Source organism: Excalfactoria chinensis, chromosome 4 (assembly GCF_039878825.1).
Source record: "Excalfactoria chinensis isolate bCotChi1 chromosome 4, bCotChi1.hap2, whole genome shotgun sequence".
In the NCBI taxonomy this organism is placed as follows: domain Eukaryota; kingdom Metazoa; phylum Chordata; class Aves; order Galliformes; family Phasianidae; genus Excalfactoria; species Excalfactoria chinensis.
The window spans coordinates 63,787,781-63,809,465 of record NC_092828.1 but is presented as its reverse complement, the minus strand read 5'-3'; the positions used below and the strand labels follow the sequence as shown (position 1 = coordinate 63,809,465).

The window sequence follows — 21,685 nt, the reverse complement described above, 5'->3', positions numbered from 1 at the left end:
TTAAAAAAAAGTTGAAGTGGTCATCTACAATTACTATTGGCTTCTGAAAATAATATTTGTGTATGAGCTGGAAAATATGTGTAGAATTTATAGCGTACTCAAAACTTTGTGCAACTCTGGCTGTGGATGTCAGCGCAACTGTAATACATTTGTAATATTATTATCATGACTACTGGAGCTGTACAAGCTTAAGCCTCTCTCTTGAAATCAACAGTGCAAGTAGACCAGCTCCCTCCCCATTCTAGACTTTCCTCCAGTTGAGAAAATGACTAAACCTTGTTTTCTAGTTGCCATCTGATGTGATATGTCCTGTCTGTACAGCGCTGTTCTGACCTCAAGCTCTCATAGTCTCCATAGAATTCAGCAAGAATGACGTAAATTCTATTTGTGCTAATTCCAAAAGATCTGTTTAGTCAGTGCTATTCCCACAGGAATAGCATCTTATTTGAGATAAAGGATACTATTTGCAGCAAGTACTTGATGTGAAAATCAGATAGCAGAAAAGAGATACTAATGTTAATTAATGCATATAGCACAGTACCTTGGACACATGTATTGTGCTTGATCACATGTTTTCTCAGCAAATGTTTGGTAACATGTTAACATTATGAGGGGAAATATATGTATATTTAAATTTATATCTTCTTTTGTTTGCTGTTTTGACCCTAACAGATCTCAGAAATATTGCATGGGGGTTAGAGTACATACAAGTACATCACATCATGTTCTGAAATGTCAGTGAGCACTTTAGTCACCTAAAAATAAACTGAAAAAGCATCAGTCCAGATTGTCTAGCTCTTGTCTCTTACATACTGAGATTTAACATTGTACTGTTTTAGCATAGTTTAAAGGACTGTATTCTATCCATGCTGCTTTCTATAAGTAGAGGCACCTCTGATCTTTGGCAGGAAATTCAAATAAGGATGGGATTGCGGTGGTATACACTGGCTGCAGCAATTGTTTTATTGATAGAGGCCATAAACTGCCAGCCCAGTCAAAAATACTCACATCCCTATGACTAGAACAAGGCAGTTCATTCACCTTGTACTTTTTCCATAGATGTAAGTCTACAGAGTAAACAACTGTATGTGCTGCCAGCTGTACACAGTATGTCTATAGAAAGAAAAATCTCTGTGGAAGGATGATGCTCTTAACACTGTATGCCCTCAGCCAGAGCAAATTTGTCCTTCTGGTGTGGAGAGAGATTTTTGACATGGAGCATTTGAACTGTGCCAGTGCCTTCCATGGCTGCTTAACCTAACCCAACTGGCTCTGTTGGAAGTGATATATTCTCTGTGAAGCTGCAGTAGTACAATTGAATTAGTTGTGTAATCAATAATTCTTTAACTGTGCTGACTAGCACTCACAGACTTTCAGCTGTCTTGTTCCCTTGAACAAACTCTACCTTGTCTGCAGCTCTTTCAAATACTTTCCAGAACTGCAAAGCAGGATTTTATATATTCTTGTTTGGTTGCTGACCAGAAATCATGCTGTGACATGCTGAGGGTTCTGCCTATGTACAATTCACAAATTCTGGTTAATGTTAAGGAATTGCTGTATCATCAAATACTTTGGCATGTTAGAGTCAGGAAAATCTATGAAGGTTACTTCATATAGTTTGGAAAGCAGAAACTGTTAAGGAGGCTCAACAAATTTTAGTGGATCGTGTTCAGTAGCTCTTTGAGACAGTGACATGATCACACCTAAGTAATATCAACCCTTTCCCAATTTTGTCCCGGTTTGGAGAAAGGCAAATTTGCAAGCAGAAAACAGAGAAATGTGATTTTTTCATCTGTCACCTGGAAAATGGAAAACTTGCAGCTGGACTGGTCAGAGACCTCCAGGTTGTAAACATCTGAGACACAGGAGGAGGAATAGGATGTGGCTTCCATGATCTGCTTCCAACAGAGCCAGTTGGGTTAGGTTAAGCAGCCATGGAAGGCAGTCTGACTTCAACCTAGCTGTCTGTGTCTGAGTAGAGAAAAATCCTCCCCCTTGTGAAACCCTCTGCCTGCACTACTAGGTTGAGGTTGGCATGGATGGAAGAGAATGGTAGACTGCTAAGGACAGTAGAGTTTGCAAGTCATATACCTAAATGCAGTTACCTACACATGTTCAGTGAAACTCGGGAGAAAAAGAAGGTAGAGCTTAGAAGGAATCTGAACTGCAAATGGATGAGCCAAGAAGAAGCAACAATTTGTGAGGCCTTTATTTAAAAGATAAATTGAAGAGGAAACAGGTAATTGACTGATGTAGTTGCCAAGCTACTCCCTATGATATCTGAAAAGTCATGGCAATCAGGTGAAGTCCCAGGTGACATCATACCCATTTTTATAAAGGGTGAAAAAGAGGACCCTGGGATCTATCAGTCTTACCCCTGCACCAGGGAAGATCATGGAACATATCCTCCTGGAAGTGATGATAAAGCACATGGAAGACAGGGAGGTGATATGGGAGAACCAACATGGCTTCACCAAGGGCAAATTCTGCTTGACCAACCTAGTGGCCTTCTATGTTGGTGTCACTGCATCAGTGGACAAGGGAAGAGCCACTGATGTCACCTATCTTCACTTCAGTAAGGCCTTTGACATGGTACCCCACAGCATCCTTCTCTTCAAATTGGAAAGATACAGATTTGATGGGTGATCTCTTCAATGGACAAAGAATTGGCTGCACTATTGAGTCCAGAGTGCAGTGGTCAATGGTTGCATGTCTGGATGGAGATCAGTGATAAGTGATATCCCCCAGGGGTCAGTGCTGGGGCTGGTACTCCTTAATATCTCTGCAAGATCTTGTACCTGGGTTGAGACAAGTTAAATGGTTACAATGGCTACAATAGGAGTTAAATGGTGACAATGAGGATGATCTGCTCCTCTGCCCAACAAGGAACACTTTCTCCTTGTTCCCTCTGAATTTTTACCTATTCTAGCTGTTAATAGCTCTGATTTACTTGTAGTTTCTGTAAGAAAACTCTAATTGTTATAATTCACCAAATGATTAAACATGAGTATTTCGTTCTTTCTTAATTCCATGATTTTGAGCACATCTATCTACATAACACAAGATATGATTATTTGAAACTTTTTTTTTTCTTTTTCATTAGGATTTTATTAGCTCTGTTTTTCAAAGTTCAGGGAAGGGGAATCTATACCCAAAGCCAGGCAATATGATTATTGAAATATAGCTCAAAAAGAAAAGAAATCTTTTCCTGAAAACTTTCTCATATAAGGAATGCATATATAATTTTATGTTCATTTCTGTTGAAGTTACTATTGATGTGGAGAGAAGAGGTTACACAACAATTGTGTTGGATTTCAGATCAGTCCATTTTTGTCTTGGATCTCTGGGTGAAAGCCTATAATATCATGACTATTCATTATTATGAGTCTTTGTGATCCAGAGTGCCAATACCAGTTCTGGAGATAAGTTAATATTATCTAAATGTTGTGAAGTTTCCAAAGTGTCAAACTAACTCTAAATTATTGTCTTACTTTTTACTCCTAAAGTGATATACGGAAAGGGCCAAAAGACAGAGAGAGCAGACTTAATTCTTTTGCATCTGCTACTTTGAAAATGTTCCAAAGCAGCCTGCAGGATGTTCCCAAGAAGAACACAGTGCTAGGGGCAGACTGTGTTTTAAGCAACCCTCTTGGAGAATTTGTGGTTGTGGTAGCATATTGTGGGCATAAACATTTGACCTTATTCAATCATCAGAACAGGTATCCATTTATTCGGTGCTATCCTGATGGTCCTTGGCATGCTTCATGACTCATACCCTCGTCCCACAAGGTTGCAGCTGCCAATGTTAACGTGCCTCACTGTATGGGAGTTCTGCCTATTGGGATTTATATGCAGCTTCACAGATGTTCTCTGTTACCGTTTGCATCAACATAGTAAAGGTGAAAGCTACATGTGAACTTGGTGTTCCACCCAAACTGAAAGTTGCCATCATTTACGTGATGGGGGAAGATACAATATGGCTTTTAAGATAGTCAGAAGCTTTTCCATTTTCTGTGGAAAACAAAAGAGTTTTGAGACTGTGACTGTATGTGTGTGCGCTCTTTTGTTTGTTTGTGAAAAGTAAATTAAAGCAAAACCCTTGGTAGATCAATGCTAAGACATGTAGTGTTTTGCTATGAAAGATTATATCTCCAGTGACATTGTTTAGAGGGGAACTTCAACCTCAACTCTCCATTCTCTAACCCGCACAACCACACCACTGGATTTTATGTTAGCTTTAAATGAGCTTCCTCCAATTGCTGTTTTTCTTTTGAGAATTTAACAGTTGGATTTTTTTTTATTATTTTTTATTTATTTTTTTTTGGCTTGATATTGTAACACGACATTGTCTTTGGAGAGATGTATGGTGTCTTTAGGAAAGATGGAAGAAAAGCATCCGGTATGGCTATCTGGGCCTATTATTATGATGCTGTATTTCCTCCTTGCAGCTGGTCAAGTGGTAAATTCCAATCCTGCCAGTTGACACACACAGCTGCTTCATAGGCCTCCACGGAGATATATTTTTGCACTCTGAGGTATTTGCTGCTGTGCGGCAGTTCCTGGTTGCTTTATAATAGCAGGTTTCAATTGTGAGCTCCCAGGATCAAAACTAAAAATAGAATCACTTAATGCTCATCAGTGAGTAAAGAAGATTTTTATAGTCTGAAATATTTATTAATGTATACTGAGGAAATGTTCTCAAAGATGTGTTCTTTTTCAAATATGCTTAAATCCATTTAAAGGATATGAATTGGAAATGATTTCATAATACATAGCATGAATGATTTTTAGTCTTCATATTTTAACTTATCCTTGAAATTGTAGAGCATAAAGCTCCAGTCACTTGGAGCCCAGCCTGTAGGTAGTATGAACCTATGATCAGACTAAAACCTACTTCTTTGTTAAAAGTGTAATGTTATGGTGATTTAACATGAGTATTTTTAAACCAAAGTGGGATAATGTGGTGGTCTACAGTACTCCCGACATTATGTATTGAAATTATGCCCATGTACCGGTATGCTCTATAAAATTTGAAATCCAAGTTACAAATTTCCAGATAATGCAAAGATCTCTGTATTAAAAGCTATATTGTAGTTTCATTACAAGTCTGAGTGAAGAGGGAAAATGTGTACTATTTATTTTATTTATTTATTTATTTTTAGTGTAACAGTTCACCACCATCAACTTCTCTGAAAGTAAAAAATGTTGTCAAAATTGTAGTTGAATGGAAACACAAATTAACCAGCCAACCAACAAAAAAAATTTACACTTGTCTCTGCAGCTTGTAATCACAGAATGGAATAGAAGAAGAATTGGCAAGAATATTATCAAATGACATGCTTAAATTGAGATTAAAACATCATATTGCTGTATGAGCATTCTCAAATTCCTATTTTTCAATTAAAACCTCGTTGTAAGCAACCAAATTTGTCTTGGATGTTCTCAACTATATAAAATTAAAGAAAAATTCTAATGTTCTCATATAAAATTTTTACTTACTGAAAGAAATAATTGAAGTTAGTTAAGTGTCTAAACAGATCCTGTAAAAGATGACCACTGCCTTCAGATCTGCAGAATGCTGTTGGGAACGTTCTCCAGTACGAACTGTATTGTTATTCACTGACACGTTCTCTGTTATTCACTGACACGTTCTCCTCTGATGTAGATTGTTTTAAACTTCACTACAATGGACCTGTACAAGAGCAGTCTCTGTTGGTACGACTACATTGAAGTCAGAGATGGCTACTGGAGAAAATCGCCTCTGCTTGGTATGCAATTTGTGAATGCTGCACTGACTTACCATGGTCATACAATTCAGTGAACTTACTGCTTCCTGTTGTAGCCATAATGCCCTTGTGAGTTATCTTTAGCTGCCTAGAATGCATGTAAACGAAGGTGGGAAAGAAACAAACACTTAAATGGTCTCAGATACCTTGTTTACATGACTTCAAATCTCCAGCATTCCCTACATTTAGCTGTTGTCAGTAAATGTATCATGTTTCATGCTTCATGGGTGGAAAGACAAAAACTAAAAAACATGCTACTTTTTGTTTAGCTTCTGGTGTTTTCGTAGATGTTTTACAGAAATGTGGAAATAGTATAATGACAGAGCTGCAGAGCATTTGATAGGGAATCCATAGAGCATGTGATGAGCACATGCAAAGTGGGTGTGAACACCCACTGTCAAGTTGTACTTACTAGCTCTGTTCCTGTGCTTTTGAAATTATAAATAGGTTACTCTTGCATATTCTTTGCTTCTTCAGAGCAAAAAGCAGTGAAGAACATGCAAATCAATAATGACTTCAGTCTGGAGAGTTTAACTAAGATGTGGGAAGCCGCAGGTACTTCTCTTAATTCAGAGGGTTGGTGGGGAGATTACATACCCCATCATGCTGCCTTTAAATCTAAGCCTACTCTGTCCACATCTTCTTTGCTGGTTACTCTTGAATAATAATAATAATAAAAGGATAGCTATTGATTAATTTCAACTTCAGATAGCATGCAGTTTATGCTGACAGGACACCCAAATCTCAAATTCTCCATGTTGGGAATTAAAGTCTAGGTCAGAATTCTTCCAAAGGATAAAGTACTACTTTTGTACTTCATTTCAGTAATTTTTAATTATTTTTTTTTTTAAATGAATATCAGTATATATGATTCTGTAAGCTTTACTTCATGCTGCCCATGTGATTTCTGTATGCGTTACTGTCTCACCTATGGGTTGTGTACTTGTTCTTTTCTCTGGTCAGACTGTAAGAAACGTGAGTCTCCAGCTTCTTGAGTCAGGTTTGTTGTTGTTTTTAGAATTAAGAATAAAATATTTGTTTCCATCTTCACAACCACAATGTAAAAATAACTATAGTAAGATGAAATGGAAGCAGATGCAGAGGAAATAATTTAATGGTAGTGTCTATTACTTTTTATCTTAAAAAGAAAAGAGGAAACAATACCAAGTAGTAATTACCCTTTCTCTATCACCTAGATAAATGGAGATTTCACCTACCTAGGCTGAAATAAGAGGATAACATAGTCCAGGGTCATTTGGATTTTAGTTTTTAAATCTCTTTGGCTCTTAGACATGATGAGCAGTATTACTGTGACCTGGATGTTACACTCTTTAAGATTAGTACTTACTCTGCCCTTCCAAAATGCCTGGGTATGTGTACATACAAACAATCTATTACAATCATTTTTCAACTTAATTTCCCCAAGTTTTTTTTACTTTGACTTGTTATCCTGACAGCAGTGAAACACTTCATAATAAAATCTTTGTGTATTTAGGTCCTAATCGGCAGAAACACGTGTGCTCAGCCATAAGTGTGTGAATAGTTCCACTGAGCTGGTTATGTTACTCATGTCTGTAATGTTAAACACATGTGTAAATGTTTGCAGCATTTGAGGCAGCAGAAAATACAGTTACTGGTTGCATGTTTTTAGGCAGGTTTTGTGGTGACAAACTGCCAGAAGTCCTTGCGTCCTCTGACAGCAGGATGTGGATTGAGTTCCGTAGCAGCAGCAACTGGGTTGGAAAAGGCTTTGCAGCAGTTTATGAAGGTGGGTGTCTGACAGCACTAAAAAATGACCTGCTTCTGGAGAAAAAATATTGACCGAATGCCTTTGCAAAAAAGTAAATATATGTGTATTTACACATATACATACACATATATAGTCAGAAATAGTAATGTGTAATTGGTATTTTGTTAGTAGAAGGGAGTAGAATATGCCAAATTAGTAGATAAGACATTTTGAAACATTTGGGGATCAGATTTCAGATGACCTATTTTTCAGGGACATCACTGATATTTTTTGTAATATGTTTTGCCTGTTCTTTACTTAACTAAATATTCATGTTCTTGTGCTCAGTGTGAGGAAATAATTATCTGAGTACTTTCTGTTCATTCTTCAGAAAATCTGACTAAAGTTTTCCATATGTTCTGGGATAACTTAATATAGAGGTACTCCCACACACTGAGTGTATTATGAAGTCTACATTCACCTGTTTAGAATAGAGGGTGTTTTCTTAAATATTGAATCCATGGTAGTAAACCCTAGGATTAAATTGCCATTTGCAGCTCTCCATGTGGCTATCAGTATGGATCCTGAGACAGTGCATTTACTTTTCATGCAAATATTTGCTATTAGTATGAACTATTTCTTCAAACTTAGTTTAAACTTGTAGTGATAATCTGTAGGCCAAAATGTCTGGGCCATTATAAAACATAAGGCTTCTTTTTTATTTTTCTTTCTAGAGGTTAGTAAACTGAGAAGGTATATTAAATATATTTTAAATGTGAACAAAAAGTAAACATTATTTTGACCATTTAATTATATTCTGTAAAATATATAGGTTCAGATTACCATCAAAGTCGCCTTCAATATTATAAACACATTTAGCACTACTAGAAATGGTGCTCTACAGCATTTGCTTACTGAATTATGTATTGTAGACTAAATGTTAAAAATTTGTCCTTGCTGTATTTTCTTCTCATTAGTTTTAAAAAGAAGAGGGACATAAAAATGTTGGTTTGGGTGTGGGGGACTGTAAATGTCATTATTGACTTTGACTTTCATGCTTTTTACCAGCAATCTGTGGAGGTGAAATCCACAAAAATGAAGGCCAGATCCAATCTCCCAATTACCCCGATGACTACAGACCAATGAAGGAATGTGTGTGGAAAATAACAGTGTCTGAAAACTACAATGTAGGATTAACCTTTCAAGCATTTGAGGTAAACTGATTTAACCTAACTCAGAAAACCATCTAGTGGATAAATGGCAGTGACGTTAAAGTGAAATCCTTCTAAACCTGTGAGGGAATTTATGAATTCTCTATGATAAATAACATCCAGAATCCAATTCAGCTCTCCGTGAGATCTTCCTTTTTTTTTTTGCAGAAATTTTTGAGAAGATTAAAGGTCTTTATATTACCTATGCTATTGGATTTGGAATGTTTCAAGTATTGGCAATTGTTGCACTTTAACAAATACATAATCCAGTTCAGCAAGTTTGCTTCAAAATCCTGTTAAATGAAAGGGATTTTGTGTCTTTGCTGAATCTTACCTTTAAAAAAGAAATCTCAAAAGAAAACACTGCAATATTTGGCTTTTGTTTAAAAAAAAAAGCAAAATATTACATAAAAATATTTAAGTCTATATTAATAAGTTTACTTAGATGCAGTTTACAAAAGTATACTTAGAAGGGGAAGAAAACAAAACTGTGGTGAGTCATATCCGTGTGCCTTTATAATACATCTTTCCATGTAAACATTGCTAAACAGTAGTAAATAATAAGAACAAAAAAGAAAACAATATTCATGCATTTTATATATATATATATATATATATGTATGTATGCACATATACAGTGCTTTGAAGTTTGTAGTAAATTTAGTAATATGGTTGTGGTCTGGTCTAGTACAGGCCTGGTGAGCTCTTCCTACCCAAAGAACCTTTCAAATGCTGTTCACAGAAGTTCTTCCTCGTGCTTGTATGGAACTTGGCTGTATTCCTGTTTGTATTTGTTACCCCTTGTCCTGTCACTATACACCACTGGAAAGAGACTGGCCTCATTCACTCGACTTTTCATCTAAGCACTAACCTCACGTAGCTTATGGACAGATATGGAGCCTTACTAGTCTGATATTGTTGCTCAGTATTTGTTATTGTAATCACAAGGGAAATGACACTGTGCAGGAGATTTCTGAAGCATGACCTCCATGCAGATGCTTAGAGTTGATCTACGTGCATATTACATTATTGCTTGCACTGACTGTAGTTCAATTTCATCTATACAGGGAAAACGAGAGCACCATTTTAGTAGTGGTTAAGGCTGCAGTAAGGTCTGTTACATTGCAGTTCTCCCGCAGACTTTAGAATTATGGCACTCTCTAGAGGCGAGTCATGGGCTGACTCCTAAGAAAAGAAATTGGGCAGTACAGTTGGGTGGTAGTTTCAGGCAAAAGGGAGTTAGCACCTCTTCTAGATTTGTTTTGAAGTGTGGCCCAAGTAAGGACTTGAAAGGCACACACTTTTCTGATATGTGAATCCAGGGTGGCAAGATGCCCTCGGGTACCAAATGAGGAGTTATTTTACATATATCTTTGCTGTGTTTCTTACTGGCTGTTCCGCAGGGCTGCCTGCAAAGAATTGGAGTTGTTTTGGAAAGTGAAGTGCCCTGCCTAGACATTCGTTGTCAGGGCTGATTTCCACTTCAGGTCCAAGCACGGGAACGTAGGTGTTCTCTGTTTTGGTACTAAGTCCCTCTCTGGACTGAATCCTTGGTGAGCAGCCCAGTAAAACATAAAGCTGTTTGAAAATCACAGTTCTTCGTGCCAGCTTAGATCAAAAAAAGTAAATGTCAGGCCAAAGAGTTATTGCAGTGTGTTTGTGAGAAAATTACTTCTCTGTCCTTTGAAAGGTACACTTAAGTATGAGGAATTCTCATTATCCATATGTAATGCTAGAAAAAATAACTGTATAAATAACCTCCTCTCTGAAATGAAAGCACTGGGGAAACTGAGAATTTTGAACTGCATCAGTGAGTCATCCTGTTTTGCCTGCTGTGGGCCATGAGTTTTCCACCAAGTGTGGGATTGCCTCCTCTTTCTTGGCTGCCTGGGGGGGAGCTACACTTTCCAATACCTGTAATAACACCAGAGATGGGAGGACTGGTAACTCCATTTTTATTTTTATTTTTTTGCTCTACATTGTTACAGCCTCCTTTATTATACTGCTGTCTGAAAACAAGTGGTCCTCATGTTTATCATTTTAAAGGACTTGTGTTGACAAACACTGACAATCTAAGACAATACAGAAGGTTTCTAGGGCTGAGTCATATTAAACTTCTTTGTGTGAGTGGCGCTCTTTAAATCCATGCAAATAATGTTCATTTCAATTATTTTTGTGGGAGTCAAACGCATCTAATCTCCTGAAGGAGTGATGTTGGAAGTTCCACTAGACGTACATCCCACCTTTTCTGACAGAAGTCTATTACCTGAGTCAGATGTGTATACCTGAACAGGAGTTTACTGTATCAACAAAAAAATAATAATGAAAAAAATCTAACAGAATGATTTTGCCTGAAATGTGATTGCTTTCAAATTTGCTATTTGAATCTTTATCTTTTTGTTCTTATTTTTCATCTTTTTTTACAAAGCTGGAATGATGTGAAAGATTTTTTTTTTTTTTCCTCATGAGAATGATGTTGAGAAGTTACCTAGCTTTCCATTTAATTAGGAGATTTCTCATTGTTTTCTTGTGCTTATGGGCCTTACTTAGGAATTTTTCTGTCATTTTTTTCAACTAATGCCATTCAAATTCTGGGTTTCTTCCAAATCCTTCTGATCCAATGGTACCTTTCATTCTCTTAAAAGGACTGTCTTTTTCTAATAAAAACTGGTTTTTTTTTGCTTTTTTCTTGCTGACGTTTTACGTGGTTTTTTTTCACATCCACATGAAGTTTTAAACTTATGAAATGTTATTGCTCCAGTGAATAAGTGTTACCAGATCATTCCAATTACAACTAGGCTTACTGGCTGTACTGTCATTAACTTGGGAAGATTTCTTGCCGTTGCAAAAGGAGGAATGAAAAACTTCTGAAAGTGTAATAGAACTTCATAAGGCTGTGTTTCCAATATTGTTTTAACACAATATTGTAAAACATGAGGTTTGCACAGGTAAATGCTACTCTTGCTTACCAGCCTTAAAACCACTTATCGCTTCTCAGAAACACTATTCTTATCTTTTAATTTATATATAGCTATAACTATTTAATCCCTTAATGTATTAATATTAGTGGCATCACTTGAAGTAGTGGCACTCTAAAAATAAAATATTATGGTAGAATGGCCATCACTTTGAATTATTTTATTAGAAATCAATAGCACTCTGAGTTGGTTGGTTTTTGTAGTCTTTGAAAGCTTAGCAACTTGCTGTTATACAAATTGGATTTTCAGCATTTTTCTTCTGCCAAAAATAAGGATTGACTCTCAGGAAAAAAAAAAAAAAAAAAGGAAAAAATAAAAAAAGAAAACCCCTAACATTTTACCTCAGTATGAGTTTGGTACATGTAAGTCAGAGCGACACTTCGCCTTTAAAAATAATTTCCATAATGCCCCATAGAACATGGGAAATGTGGAAAAAAACAGATGTTAATTAAAAGTTTGACTTGTGTAAAGACCACAGACACGTGGGGGAAAATACACAATTCCTTCTTTGATTTTAATGGGCTTTCTGCCAGGTTACTTCTTTCTACATCAGAGTGCAATATGGATTGCTTTGTTTTTTGGGTTTTGTTTTGTTTTGTTTTTGCTGGTTTTTTGGGGGTTTTTTTTGAGACTATAAGGCAAGTTGTATATGATGTCATGCATTTATTAAGATTAATGAAAGTTTGCAATCTGTATTACAGTGTCAGAGACTTAGCAGTGCTCATGCGCATGTCTGACCACATTAGTTGCGCTCAGCTGCCACTGAAGTCTGTAAGAAGTAGTTCCACCCTAAATCTCTGGGACTTTTCTCATTTCTCTAATTCTGACCCAAAGTAACTCCTGAGCAAATAACTGAAAAATTACAGCAAATGGTAATATGGTTTGTGCCAGAGAAATGAGTGGGAGAAAATTACTTGAAGAATTGGAAAGCTGGAAAGAAGACAGAGAAATTTTGTGTGTAAGAGCCATATTTTGATGCCATTAAAATGAAATAAAATCAAACAACCCCTCCTCCTAGATTTCTCTCTTACATAAAGGAAGCAGAATTCCTAATGTGCTAAATGAAAGCTCCTTAGTCTGTGGTGGTTACTGAGCTTAGAGGTAGTCATAATGCTCAGCCAGAGCAGAGTGGCACCAGCTACTGGTACTGAATGTGCAGCTAAGTAAAGATTTGTCAGACTATTGGATGTGGATTTTTCTGGGCTTGGAATTGATTGTTGTCCTTTTAACAGAGCTGAGATGTGCTGAATTGAACCTGAGGCTTCTCCAACCCTGTCTCCCTAACTGTTCTCTCTATGCCCCAGACACATTCTGTGATTGAGCTACTTGGTTGAACATTTGTTTCCATATAGGATTTGGTTTTGAGTATTTAGATTTAGGTAATGTGTTCATAGCTGAGGTGCTATGTTGAGTAACATGAAGTAAATTACCCAGATTGAGAGGATTTTCAATTGTTTGAAAAGATATTCTGTTGTAAAGACAGGCACAATTATTATTTAGGCTTCAGATAGGATCCCACTCAGTCTGCTTTTGCTTTTTCTGTTGTAACAATTCCTCTGATTGACTCTGAAAACTCTATTACATAAAGAACTTAGGACTCACCCAAGTAGAAATGCAAATGTGGCCACTGGCATGCTGGTCTGTGATTGGCTATCCTCTGGCAGGTTGTTTAAACAAGAGATACATTTTCAGTTGTTCTGGTTTCAGTACTTTGCTCTGACAATATGAAAAAGATTAACTTTTTGACTCTGGAATTAAGACAAAGTCACCTGAAATCAGGAATCATGCAACAGAAACCAAGTTCTTTGACTGCAGAAAAATAACAACGGTATCTTTCAGTTCTATTGGCTGGTTAAGTAGCTGGTAATTTTAGAAGCTCATTTGGGTCTAATTGTACAAATGCTTCAAACTTTTCGTTCACTGTGATTTTTTTCAACTGCCCTGCAACATCTTTGGGTGCTGACAATGCAAAATTTTACTCTGTGTTTACAATAAAGAAAGAAAACAAAATATTGACTTCCATCTGAAGTCAAACATGTTGGCAATGTGTAAAAATCTTTGCATACTAATGAAAATGATCTTTAGAACATTTCAAAACCAACTGATATTTCTGAACTGTTTAGTTATTGAATCATTAATTATGTACTCATGCATGTACAGGAGAGAAGAATTTACAATTTACTTGAACTCAGAGCAACAGGAATTTGGCAGAACATTGGAAAGCTTGGAGATGAGCTTGTCTCCCCCTACTTACTTGTCCCACTTAGATTGATGTATCCTATGTAATAATCTTCAGTTTTAATTCGTGTTAAGAAAAAAAAAAAAGTATTTTAAACAGTGATTCTGCTTTTTTTCATCTCCCTCCTAAGTGTCTGAATCCCAAAATATTTTATAAAATTCTCTATTATATTGTGTGATTTATATTTTATATGTATGGTCAAGTTGAAATAAATCCCTTCACAAAGTATTATTATTATTTTTACAGATTGAAAGACATGACAATTGTGCATACGACTACTTGGAAATTCGAGATGGAATGAATGAGAACAGCCCTTTGATTGGTCACTTCTGTGGCTATGACAAGCCAGAAGACATTAGATCTACCTCTAATACTCTGTGGATGAAGTTTGTTTCTGATGGAACAGTTAACAAAGCAGGATTTGCAGCTAACTTTTTTAAAGGTAAATGTTAAAGCTTATTTTCAGACCTGTGAACTTCTTATCATTTGCCTGTACAAAGAAGGGCATTGAAGCTGGTGAAGTGTCTGGAGCATAATAACTGTATTATGGGGAGCAGCTGAGGTAACTGGGATTGTTCAGTCTGGAGAAGAGGAGGCTCAGGGAAGACCTTATTGCTTTCTATAAGGAGATTGTGGAGAGGTGGATGTCAGCTGTTTCTCACAGACAACAGTGGTAGGACAAGAGATAATGGCCTCACGTTGCTCCACGGGCAGGATTGGGTTGGATATTAGGAAAAATTTCTTCTCAGGAGAGTTGTGAGGCATTGGCACAGGCTGCACAAGCAGATGGTGGACTGTCCCTGGAGGTGTTAAAGAATCATGGAGATGTGGCACTGAGGAACATGACTAGTAGAAATGGTGGGAATAGGTTGGAGTTGGGCTGGATGATCTTAGAGGTCTTTTCAATCATAATGATTCTATGATTCTGTGTTCTATCCTTTAAAAAAAAAAAAAATTATAATGGGATTTAGAAATGTATTTGTGAACCTGTTTTTACAGTTCTGTAACGTTTGTTTGTTTGTTTGTTTTTTGCTTGTTTGTTTGTTTTTAGACCTGGACATGCAGTTTATATCCAACAAAATTGTAAAATATGTCCAAAGAGTAAAGGTAGATATTTAGTCCAACTATCTGCTCTCTTCAGATTAAAAAAATCAACTTTATTTGGAAGCACCTTGAAACATATCTATTCTTGCAAAATACATTCCTTGGGCCAATTGCATTATCGAATATAAAATTAAATAATGTAATCACAATAGAGATGACTAGGTCTTTTCTACTAAAGTTGTTTTCTTTGAATCTACGTGTTTCTTCTGGCTATTCTGCTGAATTATCAGCTTATTGTTGTCCATCAAGAAGGTGAAAAAAAGAGCTGAGAAACCATGGAGTGACCAGTGGCCTCAGTGTCTGCCTCTAGTTTGTGGAGTTCCTGCTCTGTGCTTCCTAAGGCACAGTGAAAGGCAACAGCAGCTACTGGGCCATGCCAGCCCCTAAAATACAAATCATGTCACAAAGAAAGACTTTTTGCTCCCTTGGAAAGCCACCAAGCTGGGGATTTTCTTACTCCATTAGTTTTCACTCTAGACAATTAAAACTTTGAAGAGTGTAGACATAAGGGTGGGAGCTCTGTTTTACTCTTCAGGAATTACTTGTTTGAGATTGTAAGGAAATAATATTTCAACATCTGAGGAGTATTTAAAAAATGAACCTCATGGGTATACTTCACAGCTAGTACAGACAATGTACTGTTCCCTTCCCTCCCCCGCCTTGATGTATCTTGTCCACTTTAATATCAATAGAATGAAAACCTGGGATTTGAGGATTCTGTTAATCTGTTTTGGAGTATGAATTCGGGATAATGCACAAATTGATTCTGTGGGAGATAAAGTGCCCTTCAAGTGACCCTGCTGTGGATTTTCAATCTTTCTTTCAATACTGTATACAACCTTTAGATTAATGCTGCCTAAATTATTGTGTGTTGCCAACAAAGTGCTTATAAATCAGATCTGCAGCTGTCAGCAGATATTGTAAAAAAGCAAAGCAAAACAAATCCACAAAAATACACATTCTTATTTTCTCCATTACAGGCCTCCTTAGTGTTTAAAAGTGCTCTAGTCAGCACTTAGTCAGTGTGTTTTGTAGCACACCTTATAATGGCACATATACTGCTTTGGGGGTTAACAGTCATCTGTCACTTACAGCTGAGAAAGGTAATTATTTAACATGTTTTTCATTCTTCCCTGTCTTGGCAGAGGAAGATGAATGTGCCAAACCTGACAATGGTGGCTGTGAGCAGCGCTGTGTTAACACTCTGGGCAGTTACCAGTGCGCCTGCGATCCTGGCTATGAACTTGGTCCTGACAAAAAAAGCTGTGAAGGTACAGTGTGTTGCTATGCTCTCAGGTCTCAAAGATTCAGGCTTTGATCATTTGCCATTTATATGCTCACTACTAGCAATGTGTAAGGTCTGTGAAGTAAGCCTGCAAAACCAGGGCTGCCTTGATAGCAGTGGTACTTGGACTATGTCTCTCTCCATAGCAGTCATCTTTTGTTGGATGGCTGTCACTAGCTTAACATTTCAGGTTTTCCTGGTAGCCGATTGGAAACACTGCAAATAACTTCATACTTTCCCCAACTTCATGTTATATTACTCATCCTGATTAAATCAAAGTCTCCCTTTTTGTGCAAAGAGAGAATTATCAGCAGAGCAATGTGCTGCTGTCAGGAACTTGAATGATCCCCCTCACTGCCTTTGACTGCTGTAGATCCTTTATTTTAGCAGGATCTTTTATTCCAGCACAAAACTCAGATAAATCCTCACCACTGCCAGTCTGATCATTGACATTTCTGTCTGCCAGGATCCTGAAACTCAAAGAAATCTTCCCTAATCCTAGTCTGATTTTGGGCTTTTATTGCTGGAAAAAAAAAATTCTGCATCTCAAGATGAGTGAAGTTCGCTCACATAATCAACTGGAGAAATAAAACCCTGATAAATTGAAGTTTGTGTAAACATAGGATTGAACTGAGATAAGCTTTTTCTTCATATATGTTTTTTATATGAAGAGAAAGAAGCAAAAGCTGTTGATCATTACGTAGCAATTATTATTTGGATTTTTATTCATAAACATGAATACATTCAGGGATAACATGAATTATACTTACCTAAGTTCATCTATTTGTGTTTTGGGGGTGAATAGATTTTGAAAATTGAAGTGTTCTGTGCTATGGTTTCCTTCAGATATGATTCACTGCTCTCTATTTAGTTTTCAATTCCCTGGCTTTCACTCATGATTTGTCACAATCTGGGGTAGTTTTGCCTGGATTCTTTGCATTTATTGTTCTGCTTTTGATTCTGTGGGTGTTGATTGGTTTTTGTGTGTGAGGTAGACATAGACTGTGACTATAGGCATAGCAGTCTGAATGTGTCATTGAGCTGATTGCTTTTTTTTTAACCCCTCCTTAAATTTAATAGTGAGCATATGGAAAAAATAAGTTATTTTAGAAGGTCTGGTGTACTGAAATATCTATGTATTAGTCAGCATGCAGAAAATGAGGTTAATCTAGTAGAGACATGAAGACAGAGGTAGGCCCTTTGATCATCAGTCCAAATATATATGGAAGGAATTTGGCTTAGTCTGTCTAATGATCTGAGTCCAAACATTAGGGAAGATTACCCATCTTTCAGAAAACTCTTCCTTCTTCCTCCTATTAAGAGAGAAGTGATAATTCCTCAGCACACAAACAAGAAAGCAGCTCAGGAAAAAGGAGGAGTCATGCTAAATAGCGTAGTGCAGCATGGAGCAAAACCCCCAAGCTATCCCTAGAAGTGTAAATGCATTTGTTCCACATGATGTATTACCTACCATCTGTAGATGCTCACTGGGATTACTGACTTAAAGTCACTATGTTGTCACAGCCAGCATTACATCCTAGAGTACAGTTTGGCAATTTGAGGGGTGCCTCAGCTGTTTTAATTCACATATGATGCCAGACTAGAAGCCTCCAACTCAAACTCTGCCCAGTGCTTCACTGCAGTGTTGACATGCCCAGAAAATTGCTTCATGCTGTTTAATCCAAATCTCCCCTGCTGGCAGCATATTGGAGGACTTTAAGAGTTTCTCAGTACTTTTATATTTCCCACCCCTGCCTCAAGGAACAGTGTAGTGATACTGAAAAACAGAAACTGAAAGCCAGTAGTCTGATGTACAGTTTGTGCAGACTGGGTGATTTTGGGAGCAGATAAGTTATCTAACTCCAGTCTTAAAACCTGTGCTAGATCTATTTTGACACACTGAGTTGTGACCTATGGTCTTAGCTCCCCCAGCCTTGTCTAGATTATGTTGAAGGGTACAACATTAAGTCTTCTGCATGGGAAACAAGAGGCCAGCAGGAAGTCTGGGTTGCCTACAATGCAGAAACTGAAGAGTTCTTCTAGGTATGTTAGTTTTTATGGAGTGTGTGTGGCCATCAGCTAGATGCCTATGCATTGGTTTTCAGTATATTCAACATTAGCATGCAGCAGTTGAAAGAAGGAAGAAATTTCACCTTTCTCTGAAAGTTTTGTGGATGGTTTTCAATGCTGTCATGGTGCCATGATGGTACAAATGGAACAGGCTGTGGATGAGAACCGCTGTGAATCCCATTACGTTTTTTTTCAATGTTTTTTTGCTCAGATGGAAAACATTAATATGTTTATCTTTTGCTATTAGAACTGCATTAGCACGTACTGTACAGTACTGTTCTGTTGGATAGGCATGACTATTTTACAATTACATTCCAAATAGATATTTGCTGTGTTATTTGAACATCTGTATTTCAGCAGACATAATTATGTCTGAACAGTACATGATTGCTGTCCTAAAGAAATGACTGTACCTTGTAGGTTATCGGGAGGCACATATATGAGCTAAAATAGGACAGATTCTGGATCAGTGATCAATAAAAGAAGCCAGGGCAATGTGAACTGCATCTTGAGTAGCCTGTCTGTCAGAAAAGGGTGATCAAGGTCCTGAGGAGAGAAGTGAGGTCAGAGTACTTGCATGGGAAAGGCTGTGAGAGAATAACCAGAGTCTCTGGAGGGAAGGGAAAAGAATGAATATGATAAAGCCATGTGTAGTCTTGAAACTTATCTCTGTCCACAAACCTGCAAGCTGTTCAGGATAGGGGCTGTCTCTTTCTCATTGTTTGCACCAAGCATGATAAAACAAGATTCTGATTAGTCTGTCTGGGCATTACAGCAGTGTAAGTAATGAGAGGACTGAATCTGCTCAGTGTGCTTCTGTTTACAGTAAAACACAGTTTCATTCCAGAAATGATGCTCTCCCTTTTCATTTTACAGCTGCTTGTGGAGGACTTCTGACAAAGCTAAATGGGACTATAACAACACCAGGGTGGCCCAAAGAATATCCTCCAAACAAAAACTGTGTGTGGCAGGTGGTTGCCCCAACGCAGTACCGAATTTCAATGAAGTTTGAGTTTTTTGAGTTAGAAGGCAATGAAGTGAGTAACTGTGAACAAAAAGCTGCACAATCTGTTATACACTAAACAGTTTAATGAGCGTTCAGAAATAGATATTGCCTAATAAAACCCTTACTTAACTGTTCATACACTAACAATAACCATAGATATTCTTGTTTTTGTTCTGGGACTGTTTCTGGGTTCTTTCAAAACAAACATGGAGAGGGTATCTTTCTTTTACATATCAACTGAATGTATATGTATTATAAGAAATTTAGAAGAAATGTTCTCTGCTGAGTCTCAGCTGACTTTTCTTTTTTATCAACAAAGTAAAACAGAACAAATGTCTGAGACATGCTGGAAAGAATTCAAGACAAGAAAATCTGAAGAAACCAAATCATCTTTACAGACTATGACTACAAAGAATATGCTTAAGGTTTGGTTAGCGACTGAGCCAGGGAACATTTAAATCACTTACAAGCCTCTCAAGGGTGAATGTTTTACAAGGAACAGTACTCTAAATAAGGCACAATGGAGTAACGGCGCTGTTTGAAGAATGGCATTTTTCTCTGAGTGAATCTGGTTTGGGTCTACTTAGTAAATGGACTTTGAAACAGCACAACTGCAATACTTCTGCCCAAAGCTCTGTTAGGAGCAAGTCACGTGCCAGCTTCCACAACTGGGTTGGACTCTCTCCAAGCATCTTATTGGTGCAGACCAGGAGCATGTAGTGCTTGCTGGAGGTGGCACCCACCAAGCAGGGAAGCTCAGGGAGTCCCTAAATCATTTCTCGTCCCTGGGTAGAGGGACGGAGCAGTGATCATTGTGTGGGAAATGCTGCTCCCTCCAGCTTCAGGCAAAACAGTGGACACGTTGTAGGGCTTGTTGGGTATCTAGAGATATGGGTTTCACATCAGTGTTTAGACTCTGCTTCCTAGGCTTGTCTTTGTTATACCATCAGATTCCCTTGCTACACTCATACATTTTTTTTTTTTTCCTGCAATTTCTTGATACCTACACCAGATTTGCAAGCAAGGTGCATGAAGTTTTATCTGTTTTCTGGGGTTACGCAGGACATGTGAGCTCTACAGATATGAAAAATACATAAATAGATGTTTTTCAATGTTTATAGCTTTGTTTTGAACCTCTCCAGTGGTACTAAATCAACTTCAGCTTTATATCATTAACTAGCAGTACATTCATCTGTGAAAATCAGAAGAAATATAAATAATATACAGGACATTCTGACATTTTCTGAGTGCAGACTTAATGTCTGCCTGTATACACTTAGCAAATGCTTTAATTTTGTTGTTGTTTTAGGAGCTCTATGAAGTACAAAGATAAAATTGTAATCTTTTGCTTTTACATTTTTCAATTTTAATTTTGCAATTATTTTTTAATTTTATTTGTATTTTATAAAGGGCTGTAAAAAGGAAGTAAGACCAATCTCAAATTACATTGCATTTTTTTTATCTAAATCTATAAGAGCATCAAAGTTCATCACTGGTATACTGTTGAAATTATAGATATTGTGATTTATATTTGAAAGCGGTAGGCATTATTATTATTTATCTTACAACTAATATAAATCAACATGTAATAGTAACTCAATTTTTATATATCTTTGTTCCTTCTGATGTATAAATATGATTTCAACATTTCTTTTATGACTATAAATTGTGATTTATCAAATACAACCTATATTTAATGGACAGTCTGAGCTTGGTATGAATCCTCCTGGCCACTGTTTTCTCTTAAGCTATTAATTGCAGGCAGCTGGGACGTTTTTGATTAAATGATTGATAGTTGAGCCTAAGAAGCTTATAAGTTTTTAAGTGGAAGGCTTTATGTCGACCAAGGGATTATGCATTGAATGTATTATCATGAGTAGTAGGCCTTGCATAAGGCTTTTTATTACATTATTGTATCTTATTTTTATTTTTATTTTTTAACTGTTCAAGGAAAACCACACACATTAGCCCTCTGAATTATAGCTGTGCTACACTTAAAGAAAGATTTGTAGAGTTAATAGTGCAGATTTATATATTAATGAGTAAATGAAGATCACAGAATCATAGAATCGTTTGAGTTGGAGGAGACCATTAAAGGTCATCTAGTCCAACTCCTCTGCATTAACAGGTATATCTACAGCTAGGTCAGTCTGCTTATAGTAAAATGCTGTGATAAAAACCTCTCTTGCATGATTCTAAGCAAATAGTTCTCTTTTTAATTTCTGTGGAGCAAACTGTTGATTGTTTGTAGGTTTGGGGTTGTTGGCTTATTGCATA

At 37.0% G+C, this 21,685-nt stretch overlaps 1 protein-coding gene across 5 annotated transcripts in view; it reads left to right on the top strand.

The window, feature by feature from the left end:
- Positions 1–21,685, top strand: part of TLL1 (tolloid like 1) — a 127,834-nt gene that overhangs the window by 85,528 nt on the left and 20,621 nt on the right. For all 5 annotated transcript variants that reach the window (XM_072335999.1, XM_072336001.1, XM_072336000.1 and 2 more), the window contains 6 exons: positions 5,666–5,768; positions 7,438–7,554; positions 8,584–8,729; positions 14,190–14,385; positions 16,193–16,318; positions 19,279–19,439. In XM_072335999.1, the coding sequence (XP_072192100.1) occupies positions 5,666–5,768; positions 7,438–7,554; positions 8,584–8,729; positions 14,190–14,385; positions 16,193–16,318; positions 19,279–19,439 (849 nt within the window). The remainder of the gene's footprint in view (positions 1–5,665; positions 5,769–7,437; positions 7,555–8,583; positions 8,730–14,189; positions 14,386–16,192; positions 16,319–19,278; positions 19,440–21,685) is intronic.